General features: G+C 42.2%; 1 protein-coding gene across 1 annotated transcript in view; it reads right to left on the bottom strand.

Annotated features, from left to right (window-relative positions):
• dym (dymeclin) overlaps nucleotides 1-19,760 on the bottom strand; it is a 46,366-nt gene extending 26,606 nt beyond the window's left edge. Inside the window, exons 1-13 of the mRNA XM_034547533.1 lie at nucleotides 19,513-19,760; nucleotides 17,845-18,055; nucleotides 16,597-16,649; nucleotides 16,341-16,434; nucleotides 15,147-15,283; nucleotides 14,088-14,160; nucleotides 12,029-12,154; nucleotides 10,956-11,095; nucleotides 3,980-4,165; nucleotides 3,697-3,875; nucleotides 2,516-2,641; nucleotides 2,269-2,382; nucleotides 1,986-2,080 (exon numbers count right to left, since the gene is read on the bottom strand). Of these exons, the coding sequence (XP_034403424.1) occupies nucleotides 1,986-2,080; nucleotides 2,269-2,382; nucleotides 2,516-2,641; nucleotides 3,697-3,875; nucleotides 3,980-4,165; nucleotides 10,956-11,095; nucleotides 12,029-12,154; nucleotides 14,088-14,160; nucleotides 15,147-15,283; nucleotides 16,341-16,434; nucleotides 16,597-16,649; nucleotides 17,845-17,984 (1,463 nt within the window). The 5' untranslated portion in view covers nucleotides 17,985-18,055; nucleotides 19,513-19,760. The remainder of the gene's footprint in view (nucleotides 1-1,985; nucleotides 2,081-2,268; nucleotides 2,383-2,515; nucleotides 2,642-3,696; nucleotides 3,876-3,979; nucleotides 4,166-10,955; nucleotides 11,096-12,028; nucleotides 12,155-14,087; nucleotides 14,161-15,146; nucleotides 15,284-16,340; nucleotides 16,435-16,596; nucleotides 16,650-17,844; nucleotides 18,056-19,512) is intronic.
• Between the last annotated feature and the right edge of the window lie 13 nt (nucleotides 19,761-19,773).

The raw sequence follows: 19,773 nt of genomic DNA, 5'->3' as shown, positions 1-19,773 counted from the left end.
TTATTCTTAGACCTTAACACATCATGCAAGCGATATTTGGTCTTAATCATATCTTTTAGAGATGAAATTGAAAAAACATATACAAGTAGGTTTGAGTTAGTTAACTGTGGACTACTGCTGAAACAATCAAATGACACTAAAATAGATTATTTTATCAAGAGGAAATTAACAGGCCACTAGTTTGTTATTTAATTGAATCATTTAAAAAAAGGTAAGATTGAGGCTCCAGCTTCTCAAATGGGCTCTGGAAACTTGTACTGGGGATCTTTTTCAGACCAAACAATTAATCTAGAGAGTAATGTGTGTATTAAATCACACAAACAAGCACGTGTGGTGACTGAGGAGTGTGGATACGGAGGACAGGAACAATGCAGCAGAAAGGGAGTATTGATTGTGGGAGAAAATGAAGAGAAAACGAACAAAAAAAAAAAGGGAAAGATGTGAGGTGGTGGGGACAATTTAAACCCACAGCTGCCTGTAAATAAACAGCAACAAACTGAATTAGGGAGCAGAGTTCCTGGCAGACATTTGGAAATTCCTGGCAGGAAATTCCCTTTATCTCGCCAGTTCAGCCCAGCCTTGGCCATCACAGTCATCATCATTATCATTATCATCAGACATGGAGTCAGTAGCTCTCCATCGCGACAGCACAGACATGTACACACAGTCACAGACAGTGTTCCTCTCTGTATCTGTGACTCTCCGGTGTTTTGGAGTCCGAGAGCGAGAGACCCAGGCCGCGAGATAAGAGGATCCTTGAGGGTGCGTGTCTTCAGGGAAGGAAACATTCCTTCCTGTTTGTCCGGAGTTCACGGACAGACATGAATGGCTTGATATGTGTGTGTGTGTGTGTGTGTGTGTGTGTGTGTTTGTGTGGTTTGGACCTTGTCTTCTAAAGTCTTCCGTCTCCTCAAAAGGCCAACTCCGGCCCCTCATGTGACATAATATTCTTCTCCACACAGGCCCTCCACTCTCTCAATATTTCATTCCTTAGTCTCGTCTGCTGTACTGTCGAGTTACTGAAACCATCATTAAAACTAATGAACATGCTTGTGTGTGAACCGTCTCTGGGCAATTTCTGTCTCTCTTTTGGCGTCTTCGCTTGCCTCACAGATGAACATTGTGCGTCAAAAGCCTGCCACTTAACTTGAGGCAGCAATTGAAGTGATACACACCAACTGATGCTGTTGATTTCAGGATGTGAATCTACACAAATGTCAGGAAGCACGTTATCTCCTGCGCCACACTCTCGTTAGAGCAGACTGTAGTCACAATCAGGCCCTGAGGAAGGCCTCTGGCTGAAATACATCAGCTGCTTTGATGGTGTGTCAGCCTTTTTGCCATCATCAACTGATTTATATTTCTTTAAAAACACAGTTTCTCTCTCTGAGATGCACGCATGTTGTCTTTGTTATTTAAATTGTCACCCAGAAAAGAAGCACAATCAGCTAGTTGTGAGTTAGTAGGAGTCGGAGATATGAAGATATTACGGGACGTGCCATACATTTTATACTGTGGTAATATATATTACTTTTTTTAAATCACGGAAATATTGCAAGTCAAAGAGCAGAACTATTTCAAGGCAATATTGGATGTTTGTATGCATTTTGGATCATTTTTGATAAAGTGTGTTTTATTTGAATGTATATTTTGTGGTATTTAAAGCCAAAAACAGGCCTCCTTATATATCGTGATATAGAAGTTCAAGATCCAGATTCTAATTTAAACCACGAAAGATAAAGAAAAGAAATATATTCATATTCAATGTCAAACAGGTGAAACACACAAGAAAAATATACTGACTGGTATCCGATTTTACATTTTGTTTCAAACCACATGTAATATTCGACCAAAGAAAAGAGGAGAACAAGAGAGAGAACACGTTGGATGGAAAGTGGAATAATGGAGGAAAGAAGCTCCCAAATAAATTATTCTATCATCCTTTGTTCTGCTCCCTTTGTTGTATAGTTACAATATGTCCTCACCTGATGATGCGCTGGGCAGCGTACTGGTGGAGACAACGAAACTGGGCCGACATGTTGGCAAGTGCAGCAAGACAGTTGGTGTGGAGGTACTTATCCTTGGGGAGGATGCACACAAACATACACGTTACCTGACGAGACTGTTAAACCGTCAATTACTTTCTTATTTAGATATTTAAAGCAAATGCCCGACGCGGCTGTGATTAATTACGAACTGTAGGTGTCTGAACGCGCGGCTGTTTGCTTTTGCACGTGCACAAACTGTGTGAATACGTGCAAAACGTACCCGCGTCCGGGTCATGTTGAACTGGATGGTGCGGATGACCACCAGGATGAGCAGACTGCCCAGCGAGATCTCCGTCAATGTTCTCTCCGAGTACCACGTGACGTTCTTTAATACCTGTGAGAGGGAGAGACCCACAGGAATGAGACATGTCAGTGTTTATTTTACGATTCATCCCGGGCCATCGCAAATAAAAAAAGGAAGGTTGCCGTGGCAATGACCGAAGCGTGAACAACGCGTTTCTACCCACCACCTCATGGACGGAGCGGTTGAAGGCGTCGTCCTCCGTGAGGATGAGGAGGATGATGAGGGCCATGTAGACGTGATGAGAATTTCTGTCCTCCACGTGGTAAAGGATCTCGAGGATGGGTAACACCTGAGAGGAAGCGTGGGAGAGCAAGGACGGGGGGGTCTGAGCATGTCAGTAGGTATAGTTGCAGAAATTACATCTATTAAATCCTCGTTACAAGATTTCACAATGAAACAGCCGAAGGAAACAAAAATGCTAATATCAATCTTGCTGCACATGAAACTGAAACGCAGAATACCTCTTCTACAAATAATGAGGTGCGCACAATCAAACATGTATCTTTGTATTATTCTAGTCAGGGAAAGGAAGTTTTTGTTGTCTTGCCGAGGGGGGTTTATTTAAGTTGAATGTATCAACGAGCCCAGTATAAATTATAATGTTACTGTAATACATAAAGCCCCGAAACGATAGCGGTGTTGCCACCTGTGGTTCAAACTGAGAACTAAATATTCATTCAAGGCTGCTCCACTATAGGTGGAGGCAGATGTTATATTCAGAAGTATGCAAAACAGATGGTAGAAGTGATTCGCTAATGACAGCAATGTGCAAGATTGAATTCTAAAAATCATACTGTCAGAGTGGGAGCAGTAAGTCGCTAGCATGGGGTGAGCGATGAACCCACACAGATGCAATGTAAGCTCATTACTCTGTCGTGCAGCGGCGCTTTATTGTGGCTAGACACATTAGGAGCTCCCCCCCCACCCCCCCCCACCCCCCTTCATAAAGATCTCAATCTAGATTTGCTAATGATGATATTTTATTACAGCAGAAATAAAAATGGAACAACACAGAAAAGGTCCTAATGAGCGACGTAAATGAATCTAATTGACCTGCAGTTTCAAAATATGAATGTATAATAACTACATTTCCTGCACATGTTTGGGGATTGCCATGAATTTTCTGTTGCAATTAGTTCAGATGCCTGGTCTTTTTAAACCTGGTAAAAAAGGCAAAACACACACACATACATACATATATATACACACACACACATATACATGAGGATATACAGTGTTCTTTCCTTTTGCCTTTGTGTTTTAAACTACACACAAAACACCAATTGAGACGGGGGATTACAAATGTGCGTTATTACCAACTGTCAACCTCGCCGTCCTACCCACCAGATTGTCCATGTCTGTTCTGGAGAGCATGTATGTCCTCATGTTGGCGTTCTGGTGGAGGAGGGTGTACAGTAGAAGCGTGGCCTGGTCGGAGCGCTGCTGCTCACACAGCGCCGTGTACAGACTGTTGAAATTGATCTGGAAAGTGTGAGGTTGCTCCACGGACAGTGACGACGTGTCTATAGAGTAGAGGTAAGTATTATTAGGATTATTACTGTATTACCCTCTGGTACACGTCATACACAACTCTCAAATGTGTACAGTGGTTAAACAAACATTTGACCTTGCGTGTTTCTGAAACAAGTGATAGCCTGTCGGTAGGGGTTGGGCCAGTCAGGCCCGTCTGTCAGATTGGCGAGGACCAGCAGTAACAGAAGGCTCTGATTGGACAAAGGTAATGGGTTGTGCTCCTGGTCGACCCCGACTTTGCTGCCAGCACCACCTAATGTGAAGACACTCCACAGGCCACCTGGAGACAGACAGATACACAAATAGTACAGAGTTAAAAGAATATACACACAGACATGTCGCTATACACAAAACATGCATTGCATTTCCTTCCTTTTCATGTTTCTTGCTGTATTATTACCCAATTCTTTTATTTCTTAGTTTTGCTCATTTTGGTTACATTCAAAGCATATTTCAAAATGTTCAAATAGTTCCTGTCGATCCTCTACAATATATCCATCTGGTCTAAAATCTTTGCATTACTCCTTATTGAACTGTTCGACCATTAACTATGAGAAATCAAATTTAATCAGTTTTTGGTATGATTCCATTTCACTAACTTCCTATTTTGTCTAATTAATTTATAGTATTGTTTTATTTCACCCTACAGATTCTAACACATCTGCCTCGACAGGAAAGCACTCGATTTGATTTTAAATGTGCTCTCCATGTTGGATTTCAGCAGAGAGAGTTTAAAGACTGGCCTGAGAACTAGTATTCTCACAACTTGCAGCCTGAAACCGGTTTACTCTTCATTGGGAAGCGAAGGCAAAAGGAGTGCATGTGCAGTCAGACTGAAGTAATCAAGGCCAAAATGAACACAATGGAGTCACACACACACGATACTTCGCAGTACCTGAAATGTGAAACAACATAGACGGCGCCACAGAAACAAAGGGAAACTGGAACGACAGGCCAACGGCAGTTTTTCTTGCTGGGAGATGGAGGCAAATTTCCTACAGAGCCACAGAAGTGCTGGTGCTTTCAGGCGTCATGAGAAGCACAGGAAGCATGAACACCAAGGTACACAGATGACAGCCTCTGGCTCCTGCACGTCTAGCCACACAGAATGCACGAACCAAGCTCTGGTGAGAGACCGCGAGCGGGTTGCAGGGCCACACTGATCAAGCTACGGAATTTGAGTCGAAGCCCAGTAGATTTGTTGCCATCTAGTGGCGAAGGATGGAAGAGCAGATGAACTTCCCCGTCATCAAGACATCCTGATCCATCCAACTATGACACACTCGCATCGTCAGTTGACTTGGTTACTGAACCAAACAACGATTTAAGTCACGCACACAAGGAGACATTAGTTCAAAAACATTTCAGGGGTGACATGCTACAGATTAACTCAGTGTTTGGTTCTGTTTTGAAAGGAAGGAGACAGAACAAAAGGAACAACTTGAGACTGTTTCCAACTTTGATTGGTTTCAACCTCAGTGTCTTCATCGATTATCCATGCAGAATAAGTTCACTGTCTGGCTCTTTGAATACTCTGCCTTAAGGTTTCTTTTCGACAGCGTATGACTGTGTCAAGTTCTTAGTGACATCTCCAGGGTTGACATAGGGATAAGGTTTAGGGTAGGTCTGCCTCTAATATCACTGAGGGCTGGTGGAGAACACAGAGTCTGACTTTGCATGCATCAATGTGTATGCAATTTCAGTCGGGAGGGGAATGAATTTGTTTATAGTTGAGCAAAAGAACATCCACAACAGAAAGAAATCCCCTTGAGAGAAATTACATCATTGGTCAGTGTCTCTCTCTCTCTCTCTCTCCAAAAGAGAAATGAGTGGGAGAAAAAAAAAAACGATCTTCAGAGAGAGAGCGAGGGGGCCAAGTTCTGACGAAGCCTTGTTCATCTCTTCCTTGGCACCACGGTGACTAGCCCAACAGTGTCAGAGAGCCCCGGTCTGCCAGCCACATTTCCTGCACTCTCGCACACAAACTTTATTGCTCTCTCTCTCTCTCTCTCTCTCTCTCTCTCTCTCTCTCTCTCTCTCTCTCTCTCTCACACACACACACACACACACACACACACACACACACACACACACACACACACACACACACACACACACACACACACACACACACACACACACACACACACACACACACACACACACACACACACACACACACACACACACACACACACACACACACACACACACACACACACACACACACACACACACACACACACACACACACACACACACACACACACACACACACACACACACACACACACACACACACACACACACACACACACACACACACACACACACACACACACACACACACACACACACACACACACACACACACACACACACACAGCTCTATTTTACCTTAGTGGGTGCTGTTTGTTATCCGTCTGGCTCGGTTCCCTCGGCCTGTCTGCCTGCCCACCACATAAACCCAATAATGCTACACTGCTAAGGCCTGCTCCGGCCCTGGCCGGCTGGCCGGCTGGCCAGTGGAAAAAGAGGTGGTGCAGGACATGGAGAGGGGGAAAGGGAAGGAGAACGCGGGGAAGAGAAAGTCACACACGGACACAGAGGCTGGCACGCTGAAATCAGAATCTGGGCTCCAGGATTCGGGGCTCATTAAAAGGCATCCTACCAACACAAGTGCACCCACAAAGTCTTATTTCACTTGAGCTTGTGTTCACAACGATTATTAACTATTCGTTACCTACACATCCCTACTGGTCTCTATATTTACCCACCGTATATGCTTATTAAAAGCCATTAAAAGAGGCTCAAACACTGCCCATAATACAAGTTTCTGCAGGAAAAGAAGCGCTCATAATGTTCGACTCAGCCTTGTTTTGAGGACAGAAGGCTGTTGTGTTGTCTTACATAATGACCACCACCGTCAGACACGACTCCTGGCAAACAATCAACTTCTATATTCAAACCAATATATCATAACTAAATATTCAGACGCAGGCTGTGAACCATCCTTTGTAAATCGGCATCTTTCCCCTGATATCTACCTCTCCTGACAATAACCTCGCACCAAATGCAGATTTATATCACGGGTATTATCAAACACAAACACACACGCTGCGGTAAAGCACTTAATGATGCTGCTTTCATACACTGTTGATGAGGGAAATATAATTCCCTTACGTTACTCATGAAGCGCTGCAGTACTTCTTAGTGTCCGTGTGATTTAAGCCTGTATGTACCCCATTAATAATTTGAGGAACACAATTCTTCCCTTACATTATTCATTATGTATGTATACTTACAGTCACAACACATTCACATTAACGCAAATGATCCCTCCTCTTTGTTGATTCTGATACACAGTATTACAATGATGGGTAAAGGCTAATATCTAACAGGTAATATCTTTAATCCTATTTCAATATGACGCCCAGAACCGTATACAAGTCTAGATCATTGATTGAAATAAGAAACTATTTGGAATATAGTCAATAGCTTGTTCATTAGTCAGTATTTATAAAATCACCAAAAGAGACTCAATCTCTGTGAAACAAGTTCAAATATCATCCTGTAAATTACAGAATTATCTTATCTGCATTTTTAGTTCACTTGTGGCACAAGCAACATGTGCGCCAGATGTGAACAGACACAGACAGATCGTGCTACTTACTTATTAACTTGCATAGCAGTGAATGAAATATGACATCAGGGCTTCAGGCCAACGCCTCAGCACACGCATGCACGCAAACACGCACACACTAGATGATTGTCCAAAAATGCACACGGGGAAACATGCTGTACAGACAAAAACAAACATACTATTCTGATTATCTCACACAAGTGAACATATATGCTCAAAGCATTTGCATCCAAAACCCGACTGACAAAAACATTCAAAGCATATGAAAACATTCCACAGATGTTGTGTTGTATCAAGTGCTCAAAATCATAATAAAAAGCTTGGGCCAAAGCGTTAAAACTAATCTTCTGATACTCTTGCCCAATGTGACCAGCGAACGTTGGGCTAAGTGTGCTATACAAATGAGGACCTAACCCGCATACAAGATGTCTGTGTTTGTGTAGCTGTCAGCAGTAATCAATAGAGTAGATTGGGACCAACGCCCTTGGACTATAAGAGGAGCAGTTATCGTTTGCTTCTTGATGGCAGCAATGTGAAACATGAGGATTGGACAGGAATTATCTGGGTGGGTGATTGCAGGCAGATGGATGGCTTGAATAGTATTGTGTGTGTGTGTCTGTGTGTGAGTGAGTGAGTGAAAACAAGAGTCAAGTCGAGGAGAGGAGAGTGGAGTAACAATGGAAGATAGTGGAGAGAAACATGGAGTAGAATAGAATAAGTTAGAGTCATGTTGAGTCAAGTTGAATAGAGAAGGAGAGGAGAGAAGACAAGAGTGAAGTAGAGTACAATGGAGGAGGAGAGAAGACAAGAGTGAAGTAGAGTACAATGGAGGAGGAGAGAAGACAAGAGTGAAGTAGAGTAGAATGGAGGAGGAGAGGAGAGAAGACAAGAGTGAAGTAGAGTAGAATGGAGGAGGAGAGGAGAGAAGACAAGAGTGAAGTAGAGTAGAATAGAGGAGGAGAGAAGAGTGAAGTAGAGTAGAATGGAGGAGGAGAGGAGAGAAGACAAGAGTGAAGTAGAGTAGAATGGAGGAGGAGAGAAGACAAGAGTGAAGTAGAGTACAATGGAGGAGGAGAGGAGAGAAGACAAGAGTGAAGTAGAGTAGAATGGAGGAGGAGAGAAGACAAGAGTGAAGTAGAGTAGAATAGAGGAGGAGAGAAGACAAGAGTGAAGTAGAGTAGAATAGAGGAGGAGAGGAGAGAAGACAAGAGTGAAGTAGAGTAGAATAGAGGAGGAGAGGAGACAAGAGTGAAGTAGAGTAGAATAGAGGAGGAGAGGAGAGAAGACAAGAGTGAAGTAGAGTAGAATAGAGGAGGAGAGGAGAGAAGACAAGAGTGAAGTAGAGTAGAATAGAGGAGGAGAGGAGAGAAGACAAGAGTGAAGTAGAGTAGAATAGAGGAGGAGAGAAGACAAGAGTGAAGTAGAGTAGAATAGAGGAGGAGGGAAGAGAAGAGTGAAGTAGAGTAGAATAGAGGAGGAGAGAAGACAAGAGTGAAGTAGAGTAGAATAGAGGAGGAGAGAAGACAAGAGTGAAGTAGAGTAGAATAGAGGAGGAGAGAAGACAAGAGTGAAGTAGAGTAGAATAGTTCAGAAGGGTATAGAGGAAAGAAGAAAGGAGAGGAGAGGAGAGGCAAAAAGAGAGGAGAGGAGGAGAGGAACAGACATCCTATCCACCCACACGTCAACATGGTGACAGCAATGAAGCACGGCTTTGCTTTGCCAACGCTCGTTTCTGAGGGGGAAATCCAGACGCTCTATGAATGTGACCGTGTAGGCATGAATGATTATACACTCGCACGAGGAACAGGATGACAAGCAAGATCATGTGAAGGAAGTCGTGGCGGTGTAATCGAGTCCAGGACACTAGATGTGGATTTACAGACTTAATCATGTTTTTAAAAAAAAGGTGTGGATCCTTCGGTTAGACCTTCACTGCTCGGTAAATGCAGTTTGTAACACCGGGCGTGTCTGTTGATGTAACCCAGAGGACATTACAACCATTTACAAGATACTAAGATGACCCACATCTAAAAAATTTTTTAAAAAAGAGTGTCGTTTCCCTTCAGCTGGCTAGGATTATTTTCTAATTCTGTAATTAAAGAAATGTAATTGATAATTACTGTTAATATTGTACAACACCCCTGCATACACCCATGTTAATCATTCAAATGAACATGTGTACTCTGCCAATCCCTGATGACAGTGTGCTCGTACGAGACAGCGAGACGGAGAAAGAAAACAAGTGTTGTTTCTGAGCTCGGAGTATAAGAGCGCTTGTGTCTTTGTTGGTCTGTGCGTGTGTGTACAAGGGAGGCGGCTGCAGACAGACAGGCTCTAGGGGATTACAGAACAGTACAGGGCACCATAACTCATTGGGCCGATCACTGCCACAGACAGACAGGCTGGGTCGAATGCTGATGGCTCACTGATAGGAATCTGCCACCATCAACCGACAAAGAGCATTTATCTGCAGGGGGAAACCCAGCCCTATTCTCACACTCAAACAAACATGCATTCAACACACGCGCACACGCACTTCATTTTTGACTCATCACTTTCATCCACGCTGCCACGGCTGTCAGTGTGGCTCGCACTTCAATGCATCAGATGAATGAAAGATCTCCAGCATTGGCTCCAATGAACAAAAATAATAAATTTGCTGTCTGGCTCTTATTTTTTTAATTTTTTGAAGATGTTTTTGCTAACCAGCTTAATTTGGATGTGGGGAATGTATCGACATCACTGCAACAAAGTGCAAAAGTGGCAAGCCACAGTGATCAAATAATGAGAAAGACTCTCTCTTAAGGGGGTTAAAAAAAAATTCTACAGCGTCACAAGACGATTAAAAAGGATGCGAAAGAAGAGAATATATTTCCAGAACAATATATTAGGTTGATTGTTTCCTTTTTTCTTTGGAAATATTGGCTAATTTTGCATCTTAAAATCAGCTCACCAATCGTAGCCACACTAAGGCCATAACCTCTGACTGGGGGTCATAAGTCGACATTAAACCACTGATGGCAATATAGTTTAGGAAAAAACACACATTGACTGCATCCAAAATGCCCATTACATTCATTCAAAGCAATACAAAATAAAAAAACTGATGCCGAGTCTAAATTAAACCTGAACTTTGCAAACTTCAATACAAAGTTCAATTACATTTTTACCTACAGAACTTAAAACTACAAATAAACAGGGATCTTTCTACTTAAAGAAATAACTTATTTTAACTTAATTTCTACTTAAACCCTAGAACTCAGCCATTGTGTTGAGTTTGTGGTGTATGTATATGTATATATATATATATATATATATATATATATATACACACACACACACACACACATTGTATTATGATATAGTTTTTCCCTTTGCTCCGTTGTGTCTGTTTGTGTTGCTCCTGTGTGGATGTGTGTACTCGTACTTGCCACCCCTGACGCCAGGCCGTAAAGCAGGCCTGCTTCAGCTTTGGGCTCAAAGATGTGGGTTGCTGGAGGTGGACATTTCTCCTGCCTGATGAAGTTATAGAGCAGGGTCTTCACCATACGGCTAGTCAAAGACAAACTGAGGAAAAGAGAGACAAATGGAAAGACAGGTTTTTAAAAGACTGCTGGAAACCAGGAAACCTCTTTTCGTAACATTGTTTTTTTAATTAAAAATCAATTTGTGAGGTCTTCAACATTTCAGGAGTTACGTGAGTGTTTCTAGAACACTGGAAAATATGTTGCAACACAAGCGCAACCTCAGCTGCAAATATTTTACAATAAAACCATCTAATCCGGTGGCTTTAAAAAGGCAGAATGAATATTTTTATAAAAACAAGCAATCCTCTCAATCGTCACTTATGACCCATTAGAAGTGTGTGTTTGACAATCCAGTCATAGAGTAATAAAAAAAGCAAAGCCAATTTTATTGTTGGAGACTTTTAAGTAATCTTATCTCCACATTTTTTAAATGTATTGGTATTATCAGCGTCTCTGGTTCACTCTTCCTCGGAATCACAGACGACACGGTCACCGTGGAGACAGAGGCCTTGTTTAACTAGATTCACTTCTTTTTCCCCCTCCCTTTAGTATACACTGAATGACACATGGAGACATTCGTTTGGAACGTGATGAGTTTGTCTCGAAGCCCAGAGAGCAGCAGAGTCTGGATAGTTGAACACTAGGCTGCATCAGATGGTGCCAGGACGAGATCCAAAATGATCTGGGCCCACGTTCAAAAAAAAAGGAGGCGACAGATTGCGGACGACCCAGTTACAGAGGAGAGTGAGTGTAACTCGTGGAGCAGTTTAGCACATTATTCCCTCTTCATGTGTCTATTTAAACATTTTTGAAGTCCTATTTTTATACAAACCTGGTTTTGGGGTTTAAGGTTAGCGTTACTGATTCTGTTAAAGATATGGGTTAAGTGTAGACATGTAGCTTTAATACAGTTTGGTGCATTATGTTCATGTTTGGCTTCCATAGAGTATGAACTTGTGTGCGTTTTACTCACCATCGCCCCTTCATGATGTGCCGGTAGATTAATCCATCTCGGAGGATGTCTTTGTGGAAGAGCTGATAGGAGAAGAATACCAGCAGCGTGGTCACTGCTTCAAATAGGATGCTATAGGTGATGTCACTACAAGCAAAAAGACAGATGCCAGTAGAGTTAATACACATAAATCATCATCTCTTATATCAACTTCAAAAGATATAAATGAATGTATTGCAAGACTGTGTTTAGATCTGTTGATTCACAAAGCATGTCAACGGGGTTTTCCTTCTACTTTCACAGTCCTTCCCAATGACATCATCTCTCAGTTATCACCTGACTGTGTACACACATGAACACTTAAGAGCTTTAAATCAATCTTCTCATTATTATTCCTTCATCTTGATTATTTTCCTTGGTCTGCTACAAATTCTACAACGCCCAAGTTGATTGCTTGAAAAATGCCAATAGATAAAAAATAGATTTTGGTATAACAATAAATCATACAGCTTGGTGTAAAGGTAAGACACGTATACTATATATATTCAGACTCCAAGGAATTTAACAGGGAAACGTCCCAGTATGTGTGGAAAAACAAAAAAAAAGGTAACTGGTTTATTTGTCAATGTGCGCCAACTGCATACCTGGAAACAATCTAAAAACTATTAAAGATCCATCTTTCTTGCGAAATGGAGCCACAAAAAGTGAAGATGTCAGCTAGGGATTTATGGGGGGGGGGGGGGGTGTTCACGTCCGAACCAGAAGCACGTACAGAGGAAGTGGGCTGACAGCCCACAAAGTGGTGGAGGGGAGAGCAAAACAGGTTGAAGCTTGGAACAATGAATGACGCTGGAATGCTGACCGCATTCACACATGAGCCGGGGGTTTGATGTCCCAGAGACAGCAGAAGAGGAGAGAGAGGACGTCGACTGGTTGACAGAGAGAGGAGGATCAAGAATGACACAATACAGACAACGGGAAGAGAGGAAGATGCCGGGTCAAGGAAAAGAGATAAAAAAAGAAGCAATCGTGAGTTGCGTTTCTGTGAACTTGTTTTGACACCGCGGAAGGAGGGATTTGTCCACAGAGACGTGCGCACTGTATCTCTGACTCTCTGTGACAGACGGAGTGGCGGGCAGGAGGTCATTCCAGCGCTGATGAGTAAACACACTGAAATATTCACTCATTAAAGCTGAGAGTGTTAGCGTGCATGCCGCCCACGGGGAGTAAAGGATAATACCGTCTTCTTTTTTTTTTGCAATTATGACGTCTCCTCCTCTCCCACTCATTGGCAACGCTCCTAATCAAACTTTAATTTCAAGCCCTTTTTCTCTTCTTCTCGAAAACAAACACATCATTAGTCACGGCCCCTACTTTTTTGATTTTGTCCTTTTACTAATCCAGTTGCCCGCTCGGTGCTCCTGCACGTCAGTCTGGCTGACGACTCTGAAAGGAAACCTTGATCCATAATGGATTTCAGCTTCTCTCGGTTAGTGAATCGAGGAGCAAATGAGCGAGTGGGTCACGCGAAGAGAGTGTTACAACCTTTTCAAGCTGCTTTTTTTTTATTAACTGCTCAGCGACTAACATCACAGATACAATAACAACCAAGGAATAAAAATAAGGAACTCACAGATGGGCTGGGCTGAAAGTCTTCATGTGAATATTGTGGGGCGACTATGGGTCAGTGGTTAGCATGCCCGTCTTTCAATCAAGAGGTTGGCAGTTCAATCCCCGCCCTAGTCAATGTGTCCTTGAGCAAGACACTTAACCCTGCATTGCTCCCCGTAGCTGTGTCTACGGTGTATAATGGAAAGTGTCTTTGAGTATCTTGAAAAGCACTATATAAATTATTATTATTATTATTATTGTGCTGATAGTATAATGTCAAACAAGTGATCTTGAACAGTTTGCACCATGACATGAAAAAAAAAATTAATCCCCGTGCGGAGTGTAAAATGTCACTTTACAGTGTTGTATCCCAATCAGCCTTGAACCTGGGACCGTTTTAGTGTATGTAAGACACAATGGGGTGTTTAATTTATTCACACACACACGCACACGCACGCACGCAACTTACAGCAGGGGCACTTCTACAATCAGGTGGATCAGGTTGGACAGCAGCTCCTCCAGGAGGTCCTCGCTGCCGGTTTCTACACAAGAGACACATTTGTTAATTGGGATAACAGGGTTTCTGCCTGGTTGGCCAAGTTAAATGTAATACTTTAGACATTTTTAATACACCACAGAATGCAATTTATAATGCAGTTTCACAATCACACCAGCCAAAGTAGGAAAGTAGGATGTAAAACCAGGACAGACGACAGATTATTAATTATTAAAATCATAGTTTCCCAGAAGTATAGAGCAATAATTCCTAATGATATAATTAATCAAATGAACGCGACCTGAACACAGATAAGGCAGAAAATGAACGGATGATTAAACAAATTAAATGTGATTCATTTGTTGTAAAATGTTATTTATTAATAAAAAGGAAGAAGGGATAATAAAAAATAAAAATGCCATGGCAGGATGATAAAAATGAAAGAGTAGTAATTAAATTTCTTTCTGCAAATGAGCACCAAAAAACACGTTGTGTTATTTATGTTTGTCAAGAGGGCACACATTCGCAGAGTGTTTGTTTGGAGACTTACGTCAGAGTGTTCGAGGCCGACAAGCGATGTGCAGTCAGTGGACGCAGATTCAGACTTTTATTAAAAGAGTCTCTCAGAGACCGCCGATCCAGGTCAGTAGCTAGGGGTATATGTGCTCAATTAAAAAGCCAATTTCTTATCTCTCTTTAGGTATGATGGGAAGTGTTACACGTTTGACCCTTGTGGCTATATTCTAATAACTCACGTCTTAGGAGCCGACTGGGAGCCGAACACTTTCAAGAATGTTGCTCGAAAGATTTCAGCAGATGGAGTGGATTTTTGTATAAAGTACACTTAAGTGTAAAACAAAAATCTCTAAACTGATTGTAATTTTTTTTTTTTTAAAGCGCCACGTCCATATGTACAAAACGAGAGGTTTTCACTTAAAATCCGTAGTTGAATCCTGTGTCGTTGGTTTATTTAAACTATGGGTGGCCCCACGCCTTCCTTTTCCACAGCAATCTGTGATGGATGGGACTCACCTCCACAGGAGCCTAGCGCCCTCTCCTGGTAGGAGAACTGTAAGTGCAGCTCTTCTTCGCTCATCTCCCTGATGAACACCTTGAGCAGGCAGCGAATCATGAACAATGCATTGTGGGCCTGCCAGATAAACAGCTGACTGTGGAAGGGAAGCAGAAAAAAAAATATCAAGGTCAAACAGCAGAACTGTGCCATAGTTGGTGTATGCCCTAAATTCAGAGGAAAGCTTTACTGTCCATGTGTGTTCTTCGGTAATATGATGCTTTGAATGTTAACAGTTACATATTCATTAAGTTGTTTAATAAATAGTGGTATATTTGCTTGGGATTAAAGCCCCTGTGTATTTTGCTTAATAAAGCTAGAAACGACACCCGAAGGCTAAATATGAATTAATAAATAAATAAATAAATAAAGCATCATCTCTCCCTGATGGCCTCTGACGGAGCAGAACCAGTGCAGTGAATTGAGGGTCTAACTCAAAGTAGTGACCCTCTGGTGCTTCTCAAATTTGATGACGATACAGTTTTCTAAAAACTGCATTAGAAACCTTCACTTTGACAACAAAGAGAATACCGACACAATGATACTAAACAAGTTAATTACGTCTTCCTTCAGACAACAAATGGGGACAAAGTCGGTGAGAAAGAAAAGAGGGGGGGGGGGGGGGGGACCAGAAATGATTGGATGGAACCATTCGGTGCAAGCCAAAATGTTTCACAACCACTAAACACCAACACGGGCGTGTCTAATCAGTTCCATTGCACATGCCAATTGTGTTAGACTCAGAGGGCGTAGGTTTGTTTACGGGACAAAATGTGAGAAATTTGGGGAAATTATAGGAGAGCGGACGGGGAGCGATAACTACGACCTCGAATGATGTTTGACGGGGAATGAAGAGTTCCTGCCCGAAGCACTTGGGTGACGGTGGGCGGGGCCAATCTCTGGGGATATGGATGGGCTTGGCAGCGAGTGCAGAATGATGCCACATGTGTTGATGGTTATACCTCAGCAGTTTTTCTTATGGGAAACAACAACAACCGCTTCCCCAGTAAAGAATAAGAATTCCCTGACGGCCTGTGATCAAACAATAACTGGTCTGCACTCCCGCACCGTGAACGCTGCCCACGTGCACGGGCTTTATTATTACCGACGCACTCGTCTGAACTCGGCCTCTCCTCCGAGGTTCCCATACTCACTCTTGGCATTCTGTAGAGATTTTCAGCTCTTTGGTTCTTCCGAGGAAAACTCTAACGAGAGAGCCAAAGTTCCCCGATCTGGGATTGTTTTCAACTTGAACAGAGAGAGAATTCATCAGCTGCATTGCATTAGATCCAGAAACATCCCAATATGATAGTTTGGCATGCAAACAATAACAAGAAACAAATGGGTTTTTTTTTTAAACAACACGTATTGAGCAGTAAATCTTTTTTTTTATATCATAAAGCCACATACTGAAGATCTTGGCGAGGGGGATGACAGCCTCTTCCAGTAACTTGGAGTCTCCACTGGTTACAAGGAAGAAGAAGAAAAACACAAGGAATGAGACAATACCTAAAAGATATGCAAAATGAAATGGATCATCATCTCATGCTCAAAAACTGCAGGATAACCAAACTATAATAGCATTCAAATAGTTTGCAACTGCTTTGACTTCAAAAAAACAGACTGAATGAGACGTTCAATATCATGTTAAGACGTACAGCACAACGTTCTGTAATATTGTTACGACCAAGTATACATACATTTAAAGATTTGTTTGCTGTTGGCCGAAGAAGACAAGAAACCTGAATATGTCAACTTTGGCTCTTGGAACTTATGATGGGCATTTTACACTATAAACCCATTTTATTGACTCAAGACATTCAAAGATACATTCAATCATGAAAATAATAGTTAGTTGCAGCACTCATTTAAACCACTCCTTTTGTTATGTCGTCAGTGCATATGTTATATATGTAGTGTATGTTGACTTTGTGTCTTTCTCTGGTATTTGTGTTAACATTTTTAAAAAAGACAGTAGGATAAGTACGCCATTATATATGCTCCGTTATCAGTCCGGCTTGCAGGACAATAACCCTGTTGAATCATTACTGAGGTGAGCTCTGCAAACATCCTGCCTGCAGTTTAATGTTGGATCCTGGTGGAGAATCTTAAAGGACTTCCTCTAGTGGAAAGGTTGCGTGTCAAACGTCTTTTGGTATCGCGCACTTTAGCTCTCGAGCAGACGCTGGGGGACGTTTGTCCAAACGTGAGATTTCAAGAAGCTGCCAGTAGAGGCGTTAATAGTTTGACGTCCTCTAAGTTATCAAACACACCAGTTATAAGACTGATAAAAAAAAAACACTTCCAGGCGATATATTTTAAAAGGTCAATTCAGGAAATGTTGCTACTGTATTGATCAATTTTACCTCCAATTTGTTTTCCCTCCTTGCTGGCTTCTTGCTCTTTTTTTTCAATATTTCAATGTTCAAATTAATTAATTAATTAATTAATAAGTTTGTCTAGAAACCGCTAACACAAGGTTCGCTTACTAGCTTTCATCTCTCGTTTCAAATTGGTTTCATCATCCTTCTGCGATGCTTCTGGAAATAAATTCATACCTTAAGACACGTCTCACAGAACCTCTCCGTGTGTGCGTGTGCGCGTGCGTGTGCGTGTGCGCGTGCGTGTGCGTGTGCGTGTGCACGTGCACGTGCGTACCTGCTGGTGGGACTAATGAAAGTGAAGGAGATGAGCTGGTTCCAGAAAGGATCATTCTCCGATATGGAGTCGGTGCCCAACAGGGCCTTGAGACTGGGATTGTCGGACAGGTCACTGACCTGGCTGGTGTTTGCTCCCATCTCTCTCTACTGGCTCCACTCAGCCAGACTCACCACTCTTCACTGCTTTTTCACCAGGCATATGCCAAATCCTGGGACAAAGGAAATGCTTTAATCATTGATGCCATAACAGAAAATAAACATCCTACAAACATACTAGGTGCGTTGAAGCCACTTCACAGAATGGTTTTACGGCTGCATTCCGGCGTCATTTAGAGCCCTCCCAAATGTAAATATGCAGAAGGGAGGGAAAGGGTTTAAGGCTCTAGTCAGATAAGAACAGTATCCTGAGTTTGAGTCGGGGGGCTTTATTTGTTGCATGTCATTATTCTTCATCTCCCTGTCTGTAACATCGACTGTCTGGTGGATGCATAAACCCGCCTCCCCTCCCTCCATTATTCGTATTTGTCCTTGATTTAAAATGTCCTGGCAAAGACTTATCATAAACTCAACACGCGACACATCTGACAATTGTTGGTTTTCCAAAAATAAAATGTATTTGCTCAGTGGAAACCTTCAGTTACATTATCTGAATCAATTTGATGACCATACTTCAGCAACTACTGCCTTCCTGGATACTGTGATTTGTCAATTAACAGACACCCAGAGTTTGACTTCCCTCTTTAATACATTCATTAATTACCAATAAATTAGATTTTAAGTCACAGAAATGCCTAAAAGGGCCGGTGCAAACATCCAAATGCAGTAGCAGATGAAACTAGCACATAACTGAGATTCCTCATATAATTAAATCACTTGTAAACATTATTACAACTCAGATTTAAACATCAAGTTAGTTTCATGTAATCACGAGTAGCAGAACTATCATGTAGAAATCTACTGTGATAAACATTAAAGGAAGGGACACTCCCACTGGAACGGATGATGTGGACCTCTAGCCTCCCTCTCCTTGTATTTCTAAATCAACTTTTTGATTTGAGTAAATATATGCAAGGAAAATCCCCAAGTCCAATACATAAATGATTCTGATTCTGATTGATTTAAGTTCAAGTTGACTCCAGGATAACACAGAAGGAACCAGGATGTGTGTTTCGTTTTCTTGGAATGGCACACCTTTAACACACAAGGGCCACTCCAGTCCTGGCTGAGGTAAACAACACAGAAGGACAGTTGATACCTCTTTTAGTGGTTACGGTAATAAAGAGGCACACGTCTGATTTAAGGGGGTATGGCGTTAAATGGCACCAAAAGCAAGACATTGTTCCAACAACTGTGACCTGGCTCGATCATAATGAACCTAGCTAGATTTCCAGATTCAGTGTGCCATCTATCTGCATTGGCATCTGCTGCTCGAGTTGACCAACTTGCATGACGTTAGCTAGCTGTTAGCTCGTCCTGTTTCAAGTGCAACGTACAGCCTCGGCAACGTTGACGGTAAACGGGCGCACTGAAAGCCACACATTTACAGCATGAACCCGTAGCTCGGTAAATCACCGATTCGTGAGCGCGTCCGGTAAACCGGGCGGTTAATAACTCAGCTAACGTTCACACGTCCACAGCTTGTTTTTTCTATCAGCTGACCGCTTACCTGTCATAAATGCTTCTCGCAGCTTCTGTGTCTCTCTCGATTCCCGGGGTCCGTTAAAAAGGCGACGGATTTTCACACTAATGGCTAGTTTTGTCCAATTTTGTTCCGCAGGTTTAATTTCCAAACGCAAAGCCTTGAAACTGAGGGCAATTTTAGAAAATTAAGTTTACTCTACATACTCCTTTCCTCCATGTTTTCCACGTCGCAACCCCTTGCGTAATGACGACATGTGGGCGTCGACTGCGTCTGAACAGAGCCGTT

The sequence above is a fragment of the Cyclopterus lumpus genome, chromosome 12 (genome assembly GCF_009769545.1).
Source record: "Cyclopterus lumpus isolate fCycLum1 chromosome 12, fCycLum1.pri, whole genome shotgun sequence".
NCBI classification, from domain to species: Eukaryota; Metazoa; Chordata; class Actinopteri; order Perciformes; family Cyclopteridae; genus Cyclopterus; species Cyclopterus lumpus.
The sequence above is the reverse complement of the archived record's forward strand: the minus strand, read 5'-3'. Positions and strand labels throughout refer to the sequence as shown.